The sequence below is a fragment of the Erpetoichthys calabaricus genome, chromosome 17, assembly GCF_900747795.2.
Source record: "Erpetoichthys calabaricus chromosome 17, fErpCal1.3, whole genome shotgun sequence".
Taxonomy (NCBI): domain Eukaryota; kingdom Metazoa; phylum Chordata; class Cladistia; order Polypteriformes; family Polypteridae; genus Erpetoichthys; species Erpetoichthys calabaricus.
The window spans coordinates 1,727,289-1,738,259 of NC_041410.2; the positions used below are offsets into that span (position 1 = coordinate 1,727,289).

A 10,971-nucleotide genomic window follows, 5' to 3' on the forward strand; every position below is an offset into this window, starting at 1 on the left:
GTGTAGCAGAGATGAATGCGAATGACGCCCTGTTTTGTGAGTTACTGCGTCTGAGTTGGTGGGCGTGGCTCTGCGAGTTGTCGTCGTATCCAATGGTCTTAGAGTTGGTGGGCGTGGCTCCGTCCTGTGTGCTTCCATGGGTGTCTTGCTTGCGCTGGCGGCAGCTTAATGAATTATATATATAGATTGGTATCTGTGATAAAATGTATTTGGAGAAAATCAAACTTCACAATACATCTTGCCTTACATGCGCTTTGTATTTAGAAGGAAAGAGTTTCACGATTTTCCTATTTTTGTTTTTTTTTTTTATGTTATTTTATTCTCTGACTTACTTCCCTCAGATGTTTTCCCTTTACTCATCACATCAAACACTCTTAGAAATAATGAAAACACAACTCACACTCAACATTTAGTAGAAGCTCTGGGGATGAGACATTGCCAATCTGACAAGAGAAGCTGGCATGGTCCTTATAGGAGACTCTGAGGATGTGATGCTCCCTTAAGTTTTGATTTAAGCGTTGTCCATTTCTGAACCAGGAGAAGACGCTGCCATAAAGACTGCAGTTGGTTTTGCACCTCAGGGTTACTGTGTCATTTTCCTTTACCTTCTTTGCTGATGCTTCAACCGTTAGACCTTCAGAAAGTCAAGATAAAAAAATAACCATTCATTGTCTGCTTAGGTGTGATTGTATTAGTGTACACTTTGCTTGAATCAGTCAAGTCTTAACTCTCACTAGTGATGATCCTGTTCAGTGTCCATAGATAAAAACCAAAACCAAACAGAATTTCCACTTAGTGTTAAGTTATGTCATTCATTGTGTGGCACCACTGAGGCAAGCAAACCAGCAGAACTGACCCTCAGGACATCACAATAAACAGAATCCTATTGTTAATGGGGTGGGTTTGAGAGAAATCCATAAATCACTAAGATGAAGGCCACCCTGTGAGAGACTTTTACATTTCGAGAGTCTATGACAAGTTATCATTAGTGGAACTACACTGGACATACAGTTTAGGAATACTAAAGAGAAACCACCTGAGGAAGAATGAATGCATAAATAAATCAACCGAGAAGGCTGATTGCCCAGTAGTGTTGGGTTTAATGTGAGAATTTAAGCTAAGGGTGGGCGCCAGGCTATGTCAAAGCAAAGTCAGCAATTCATCTAATATGAATACTTTAGGAATTAAAAAAAAAAAGTTAAATGAAGGGAGAAAATCAAAACATGAAAACTCCACACAGAAAGTGAGCTCTGTTGTCTGGTGCTGTTAACTATGGCGTCCCCCTAAATAAAGCCCAAATAAGGCAGCCATGCACAGAATTCACTCAACCTCCATATGCGCAAAGCATTTAATTATTCAACTTAAAATCATCTATTGAGCCCATCTGTCTCATTTAAAATTGTCCAAAATGTTTCCAGGACAAAATCCAACCTGCAAATGTTGCAATCGAGCTCCGGGCCTGCACCAAATTAACATCATTGTGGACCAAAACCTTGAAATGCCTGTCAGGCAGCCTTGGTGTCCCAATCCCTCCTGATCCACTAACAGCTATGTCTGGTGGGCTCACAGAGGGGCTTAAAGTGGAGAAGGACAAACAAACTGTCATGGCCTTCACTTCACTATTAGCACGTAGACTTGTCTCGCTCAACTAGAAGAATCCTAACTCAGCTCTGTGAAGTCAGTGGGTAACTGATGTTATATACGATTTGAAATTGGAAAAAATCAAATTCTCACTTGGAGGGTCTGTGCAAAATGTTTTTAAAACCTGGCAGGATCTGATCAATAACATCTTAGAATAAGCATTTATATCGGGGAGAAAGACTGCTTTCCCTCTTGTTGTCCTTCCTCTCTTCTCATGGGTGAGGGTTGAATTAAATTCAGTTTTGTTAAGTTTGATTTGATTGTTTGGAGTGTTACATCCTTTAAATGAATTTAATAAAAGTTAAAAACAAAAACACAAATAAGCATTTCTTTGATTACCTGTGATGATCACGTTGACTCCCGGCACTTCGGTCCAGTATTGTGTGAAACCCGACCCCTCAAATCTAAACTTGTAGAAGCCGCTCTCCTCTCTGCTCACGTTGCTGATATTTATGGAGCACATTTTGTTTTTGTTCCCCAAGAACTGAACTCGGTTCATGTGACTGATGGACACTTCCTGCTCATCTGTGTGATACACTGTGGTTTCTCCATCGACCATTTTGTGGTAATCCCAAGGACCATAAAACCACATTTCTCTTTGAATATAAACATATGAAGGATGTTTGTACACGCAGTTAATCCTCACAGTTGATCCTTCAACCGCGCAGATCTTCAGTGGCGTATAAGTGGCTCCCCACTCACTCCAACCTGTAAAAACACAAAAGACAATACAATGTAAGGCCTGTGATTTTTCATTTGTCTTCCATTGATAAGACTCCAGTACAAACACATGTTTTTATTTGTATAAGAATGTCCTCATATTATTCCTGCTCACACAGTGTAATGGATGTGATGAATGTAGTTTAATTTATTAAGACATATATTTTGAAGAAAAAGAAAAAAAATGTAATAAATGAAACAGTGTGTGTGCGTGTGTGTGAATAGCAGTGAAACAAAGTGGTGGTCATTGAAGATCTTCAGTAGCTCAGTCACTCAGGCCTCTTGTGTGTCCAGTCCACGGCAGCAGACCAGGAAGCCAACAGAATTATGAAATATTTAACTGAAAAGAAGATATGGAAGCAGATGATCTGTTGTGGTGACCCCTGTCTCGCACGAGCGCTTAGGGAACAGCTTAAAGACCTAAAGAGCAGTGAGAAATCGCACGGCAGGGAACGATGATAGTGTGCTAACCTTAATTTCTTTATTTCGACAGGAAAGACGAAAAACGCAGCCATGAATCCAACCCGAATACCTTAGCCAGCAGAACAAGTCACTTCTGGGTTCCTTCTGTCCCTCTGGTCCCCCTGTGATGACGTCACCACATCCCATCTACCTCAGCGGTTCCTTTGCCAGCATTCCCGTTCCATTTCTGTCCCCACAGCATTTAATGTCCGCCATTGCAATCTGAAACTGTCTGTACCGTGTTTTCATGCTTGACCAAACGTCTGTGACAAACCAGGTTTACAGTATACGGGGACGGACTCCCCAACTCTTTCAACTTGTTTGTTGTGCTTCTTTTACACCCCTAACAGGAGCACCCGAAATAATAAGAAGAAGAAGATTCTGTTGTCAGCATCCTTAGTTTTATATATTCCATTAAAATCAAATAAAACCTGTGAAAAGTTATTGTAGTTAGGAAAAGAAACATTGACGTAGTGTCAGGGATTGTTCTAGCTAAAAAACATTTTTTGGTTCTGACTAGTGTTATGATTTTGGTCAATAAAAATGTCAACTGTGGTGCAGTGGGTACTGAAGAATGTGTAAAGAGCAGCAGCTTCTTGCTTTGATACCAAAACACCACATTCAAAATTTAAACAGCTAGCTGGTGCGAAGCAGACATTAACTGAGACCAACAAATACTGTAAATGTTAATGAAATTCACAACCCAAACCGGCCTGCTGTTTTAAGAGCCGCCATCTGACCGCAGCCCTCAGGTACAGTGGGAGTAAAAGCCACACGTGACTCCTAACATCAGCCAAACTTCACAAAATGGAGAAAACAGACGTCCTTTGTCACTACATAGTGGTTTCTCCTGGATTTGACCCACTTTTTAAAAATTTCCCTGCAGGTACCCTCTGGCACTTGACTTTCTGCAGGACTCTAATGGTGGGTGGGTCAGGGTGCTGGGTGTGCGTCGTCCCTTTCAGTCTTTTACAATTCCACTAATAGTTTTGTCACCGTTTTCATGCCCTCAAACATTTGTTTACAAAAATAATTCAAGAAGAAGTTTCACTTGGCCTGCAGAAACCACAAACACTCTGCCATCGCACTGACCAAAGCAAAGAGACAGGAGTTCTGTTTATCTTACCGACCACAGAGGAAGCAGTGGCAGCCAGAAACATCAAGAGCAGCATGTTGTCTCAAGAGGCCTGAAATAAAAAAGGAACATTCAATAAGTTTAGAGCTGACTTACTCTCCTCCTGTGCCACAGCCCAAAAGACGTCAATGATGAGGTTCTCCATTCACTTTTTAGTTGTCACAGAAGTTGGTGTTACAGTTCCTGGAGTCTGAGTTCAAGTCCAGGCCCATCAGTGGTTTATCTCCCAGCGGTTCTCTCGGACCCTCAGACACACGTTAGTTACATTGCGTTGCCCAGAAGATGTCAGTCAGGATGACCTGCATAAGAATGGAGCTCCATCCTGGGCTGTTTCCATCCTTGTCCCTGATTCTAATGGGCCTGGGCAGGTGAATTCAGACAATACCGTGGGTGGATGGATGTGCTCAGTTTAATAAAATGAATGTCACAGCCTGCAGTTCAGTTCTGACAAAGCACTTGATCTTTATTTGTGTTTTTAACTCTTTTAAGGCTAATTTTTTTTTTCTTTTTTCCCAGGGCTGAATATTTTTTTAAAAAACTCACTTTTCTAAAAAGCACACAAAGCAATGGTTTCACACATAAATCAACATAAACTATTTATATATAACACATTTCACTGTGTTTTATGTTCCACGGGCCTCTACCGTAAGTAAATTCACATACTTATTACATGCATATTACAAACCTGTTTGTCTTATCACTCGTAAACTGACGGGCACTTTCTGGGAAAGTGAAAAATCAGCTACCGGTCTTTTTATTTTCATTTTCCAGATCGCTTGCATCAGAATCGGAGTTTGATAAGTCAGAGTCTGATTTAGCAATAATATGTAAAAAATAAATAAATAACGCACAGAGTATTTTGCTTTGCACATTCGCTTTACTGTCTCACTCAGCGTCGATGCTAACCCAGACGTCATTTACTCTACACTACTCACGCACATGCAGGGATTCAACGTCAAGTCACATCAAGTCACGTCAAGTCAACAAGTCTAAAAGTCCCCCTAGCAAAGAGGGTCTGCCTATAATGTTTTTGATTATCGCACTCAACCCCCGCTGTCAACAAAAGTCAAAAATCTCCCTAAAAGAGTTAATTGTATTTATTTATGTATCCATCCATGATGGATGGCCGAGGACCTTACCCCACCGGGAGGCCTGGAAAAGCAGACGACCAGGAGAGGGGCAATTCCTTAAGAGGGCAGCCATCCTGGATTGTGTGGGAGCAACGGAACTGGAAGGAACTGCAGCCTTGGACTGCAGCAGCTCTGCCACACCAGGAAGTGCTGCCGAACCAGGAAGCAGATACACCCGGAGTGCTTTCAGGTGCCCATGCAACACTTCCATCACACCAGGAAGCGCTGCAGGGAGATCATCAGGGAGCACCTGGAGGACATCCAGGGCATTATAAAAGGGGCTGCCTCACTCCATTCGAGGAGCCAGACTCGGGTGGAAGAGGACGGAGCTTGCAGGAGAGAAGTGGAGGCGGTGAAGAAAAGACAGAGAAGGAAAAGATAAGGACTGAGCTTATTGTGCTGGTGTGTGTACTGTGTGTGAAGGAAAATAAAATAAAATGTGTGTGTTGTGGACATCTGGTGTTGTATCTGTTTGTGCCCGGGGCATCTTTCACAACCCACGTATTCAGGGCAGGGTCGTGTGGAGCCTATCCCATCATGCATGCATCACAGAGCCAAGTTATCAACAACAACACTGCTGCAATGAGTATGAGGACTACAGAGAACATGGAGGAAATCCACATGGACACGGGGAAAACCTGCAAACTCCACACAGGGAGTCTCTTTGTTGCGACGCAGCAGCTCTACCACTGCACCTCTGAGCCACAAATCTGGTTTAATTCCTTATTTGTAATCTGGATTCATGAAACATTAAATGCTTCACGGGATAAAATTAGGAATATATGAGAGTACATGGGAAATCTGAATGGCCAAAAGTGACAAAAATTACCAATTTTGAAAGCAGCAGACCTGTGAGACACACCACAGACACGGGCATCTGGGTATCACCGAGTGGAAAAGTGACAGGGGACCTCATCAGTGAAAGGCATCTAATGGATTTATAGGAGAAGATCGGCTTTAATGCAGAAACTTGTAACAGTCAGGTTTAAATTTTAGCACAAATCAGAAACCAACACTGCCAGTCCGTCACATGGCACCTTCAACTCACATCAAGCCAACCTGCCCTCGGATATGAGGGACATGCAAACGGCACCATTAGAACTCACGTCCCAGGACCTGCTATGTCACCGCACTAAACACTGTGCCACCGCACCTCCCGAATGTGTTTACACATTTAAACGTTTCTATGACTACGAAGAAGAGGACTTAGTTTATCTTTACTGAATATCGATGATGTTTTTTTTATTTCCTGTTTTTATTCTTTTTGAGTTTTAAAGCATTTTACTATTTAAAAATGCAAATTTGTTCTGTCAGAAATCCAATTTGAAAGCCAACATTACGTACCTTTTGCTCCCAGTTTTATAATTTGGTCCACCAAATGTGTGCGTCTCCAGCTGCAGATCTTCAAGAGCCAGCAGTTCAGGTCTGAATGCTTCCAACTGAGGGACAGCAATGAGGTGACTTCTCAAGAAAGGCGTCTTTGGAGATGAAGCAATGATTTCGTAAAATGTGTGGCTGATGACTTCTGGTTACTGACACCAAAAATAGGAAGAAGTTCCACTTTAACTCCTGAGGCTAATCAGCGTTTATAAGAAGGCTGTGATATTCATGAAGGGCTGAGGCCTCAAAACATGAAGGCCTTGGGTTCAAACACCAGCAGTTCATATCTGTGTGGGTTTTCTGTGGAGTCTTTACGGTAAGCTGTAATTGACTGATGTTGTCCCAGCGTGACTGTGTGTCTGTGTGACTGTGTGTGTGTGTGTCTGTGTGTGAGCTCCTACAAGGGGCTGCTGGGACACATTCACTGCAATACATGGGTTTGGAAAAGAAAATCAAGAAATGCAATTGGAAAACGGGTCCAAGAAATTGAGGGATGAGCGTTTTTTAGTCATCAGATAATAAAACCAAAAGCACCTGACGGCAGCACATGTGGTTTATCAGACGTTTATTAATAAAATGGGTGGAAGAACCAAAGTTTGAAGAAACAGAAGTAATTCTACATAAACTCAGGACTGTCAAGAGGAGATTGCACTTCTGAATTACTTCTGTCACTAACAAGTCGCCCAGCCTGTCTGACAGGATGAAGTGTTCAATGGCGGCACACAACAGATGACTTTCTGGGGTAGCAGGTCCGATTAACATTCTGACGATAGTTCAAAAGACACGAAACAGACCCAGGAGATGAAACATAGAAGAGTAAAAGGCCCAAAGTTCATTACCAGGAATTTGATTCATTTAGCCAACAGACTGAACTAAACCATAGTCAGATTGACAATTTTGTACAACGAATCCTACTAACTGCTGGAAGGTCTTTCAAGTAGCTGCATTGTGAACTATTCTGGAAACCCTCGACAAACGCAGCTACAATAAGCTTTAGTAACTTAATAAAATTCACAAACATAAAAACTTCACTGCAGGAAAGAACCCAACGTGGGAGTTAACAGTGAGCTGTGATCCTGAACTTATGGCTGGCACTCCGCTGGCCTCGCTCCTAAATGCACTGGAGGTCCTCATCTCTTCACTTTGTTCACCTCCATTGCCATCACGTCCACCTCTATGGTGTCTCTCTTGTTTTAGTAGATGGAGTTTGATGGGTTGCTTATGGTGCTCTTTGTATTGTTCACTTTTATTTGCCCACAAAGTAGAATACACCTAAAACCCATCCAATAATACATTTGTTTTAATTCCTTCCCTTTCTCCAACATCTTAATCCATGTTATGTTTCATGTGTACTTGGACTTGTCATTAGTTCTATTGATCCACTGGTCTTCTTGTTTTCTCTGCAGCCTTTTTATTTCAGGTTTAAGAATAATGACAACCTACCATGATACAGTATACAGTATACGTCTCAGGTATGTCAGTTTCACAAATTCATTTTCATAATCTTTGGATTTTCCAAATTTCCCCTTTTAGCCACCGTCCAGGACTACGACAGTAGCAGCCCCTTTGGTCAATGAGGTGATTCGGCATCTTTGAGGTCAGACAGCTTATATTTGATATCCAACATTCCATTCGCACTCCATTGACTTTTCTGTTTGCTTTTCACTAAAGTAAAATGAAGGGTCAGGATTTGGGGTGGGGGGGGTCAGCAGTCATATAAATTTCACCCCCACATTACAGAAGCATGTGAGCAGAAACAGAGAGCAGTGACCAGGTGACATAGGAGGCTAGGGGGCTTCTTGTTACTTTTGGATTCCATTTGAATTTATTTGGAATTGTCCTGTGTTGTGGTAATGGACGGGTGTTTTTAAGAATAAGGGAGATGTGCAGAGCTGTAATAACTACAGGGGGATAAAACTGATGAGCCGCAGCAAGAAGTTATGGGAAAGAGTAGTGGAAGTCCAGTTAAGAAGGGAGGTAATGATTAGCAAGCAGCAGTGTGGTTTCATGCCAGGAAAATAGCGTCGCAGATGTGGTGTTTGCTCTGAGGATGTTGATGGAGAAGTAGAGAAGAAAGGCCAGAAGGACCTGGAGAAAGAAAATGACAGGGTGCCTGAGAGAAGTTGTGGTATTTTATGAGGAAGTCGGGAGTGGTAGAGAAGTATGTAAGAATTTAAAGGATATGTACGAGGGATGTGTGACCGTGGTGAGGTCTGCAGTAGGAGTGACGGAGGTGGGATTACATCAGGGATTGACTCTGAGCCCTTTCTTATTGGCAATGGTGATGGACAGGTTGACAGACGAGATTAGACAGGAGTCCCCATGGACCTGTGATGTTTTGCTGATGACATTGTGATCTGTAGCGAGAGTAGGGAGCAGGTCAAGAAGACCCTGGAGAAGTGGAGATATGCTCTAGAGAGGAGAGGGATGAAGGTCAGTAGGACCACCATGACAGAATACATGTGTGTGAATGAGAGAGAGGGCAGAGAAATGGTGAAGATGCTGGGAGTAGAGTTTAAATACTTAGATAGATAGATAGATAGATAGATAGATAGATAGATAGATAGATAGATAGATAGATAGATAGATAGATAGATAGATAGATAGATAGATAGATACTTTATTAATCCCAATGGGAAATTCACAAGTAACGGGGATTGTGGAAGAGAGGTGAAAAAGAGAGAGCAGGCAGGGTGGAGTGGGTGGAGAAAGAGTGTCAGGAGTAATTTGTGACAGACGGGTATCAACAGGAGTGAAAGGCAAGGTCTACAGAATGGGCTGGAGACGGTGGCACTGACCAAAAAACAGGAGACAGAGCTGGAAGTGGCAGAGTTAAAGATGCTAACATTTGCATTGGGTATGATGAGGATGGGCAGGATTAAAAATGAGGACATTAGGGGGTCACCTCAAGTTGGACAGTTGGGAGACAAAGTCAGAGAGGCGCGATTGCATAGGTTTGGTACCTCAGAGGAGAGATGCTGGGTATATTGGGAGAAGGATGTTAAAGATGGAGCTGCCAGGCAGGATAAAAAGAGGAAGACCTAAAAGAAGGTTTATGGAAGTGGTGAGAGATGCAGGTGATGTGTGTGACAGAGCAAGATGATGAGGACAGAAAGATATGGAAGAAGATCATCTCCTATGGCAAACCCTAATGGGAGCAGCTGAAAGAAGAAGAAGAAGAAGAAGAAGAAGAAGAAGAAGAAGAAGAAGAAGAAGAAGAAGAAGAAGAAGAAGAAGAAGAAGAAGAAGAAACAAAATGGTAATATAAAAGGGACTACATGGGGAACTGTATGGAGAAGGTTCATCAAGCACATTGGTCCAACTTAGACGAAGAAGAAGAAGATTGCCACTGATGAAAATGAAAAAACAACATGACATGATTGCTTACAAATGTTTTCATCTGTCCAATATTTAATTTTGGTACCTTTAGGCCAAAGTATCACCTTCGAGTTTCTGTTATCTTTGGACATGGCTTTTTTTGAAACTGCACAAAAATTGGCCACATTTCAGTGAAAATGGTGATAGAATTTCAGTTTTTACTTTATAACAAACTTTACTATTTTCCTGTAATGTCTCGCCCTTTCCCTGCTGCTACTGAATAGTATAACTGGGGCTCAGAGCATTAAGGAAATGACTGTGATCTGAATAAATTGTCAGTAAAAAAATTTATTTTTAGATTTTATTGATTAAACTAAGAGGCTAAAAATTCAAAGTCAATTAACAAAAAAACATGAAAGACAATACACATTTCTTAAAGAAAAATAAACAAAGCATAAGGACTCATAGCAGTTTTATAAAAGAATTGCCAGCACCTAAAGGTAAACTTCCAAATGAGTAAAAGAAGAAGAAGCCAATCTGTAAATAGAGAAAATCCTGAAACAAAAAGCCTGCATAAACAAACCACAAAAAATTCCAAACTCTGGGCCATTACGCCCTTACGTCATTACATTTAAATCTCCACAAGAGGGCGCCAAAGACAGACCAAGAAAGCCCAGGTGGCAGTGCTGAGCAACTCCCCTGAGTAATGAGGAGGCCCTGACCCCTTTGGCTTCAATAGAGAGAAACTAAATAAAAAAGGACAATTAAGAAACAAAAACGATGAACAGAAAATCAGATAGTTAATGAAAATTAATGAACTACCAAGAAAGAATAATCAACAGAAAGTCAGCAACAACACAAATACAAAAGAAAAAAAAACCACATAGATAAAGGCAACGAGAACTTATCAACTTTTCTAGATTAGGCAGATAAATGAATGAAAGTGGGAACCTTTTGCTGTTGCTGTGTGATTGTGTCTGTTGGTTACTTTCGTACACTTAATTAGGCCTTTTTTTCCTATTGATTGTATCCAAGTATGGGATTTATTATGCCCTTATTATGATGTTTGCTGTTATTTTTACAATGGAAATTACATTGAGTTATTGGTAAAAAATTGGAACCGTTTTTTTTTTGCCTTTTTTGTTTTTACAGTATGCTAATATTTTGTGATGTATCATGACAATA

General features: G+C 41.3%; 1 protein-coding gene across 1 annotated transcript in view; it reads right to left on the reverse strand.

Moving 5' to 3' along the window:
- Nucleotides 1-6,534, reverse strand: part of LOC114643332 (B-cell receptor CD22-like) — a 359,848-nt gene extending 353,314 nt beyond the window's left edge. Inside the window, exons 1-4 of the mRNA XM_051920772.1 lie at nt 6,433-6,534; nt 3,950-4,010; nt 1,981-2,349; nt 401-634 (exon numbers count right to left, since the gene is read on the reverse strand). Of these exons, the coding sequence (XP_051776732.1) occupies nt 401-634; nt 1,981-2,349; nt 3,950-3,995 (649 nt within the window). The 5' untranslated portion in view covers nt 3,996-4,010; nt 6,433-6,534. The remainder of the gene's footprint in view (nt 1-400; nt 635-1,980; nt 2,350-3,949; nt 4,011-6,432) is intronic.
- Nucleotides 6,535-10,971: the final 4,437 nt, after the last annotated feature.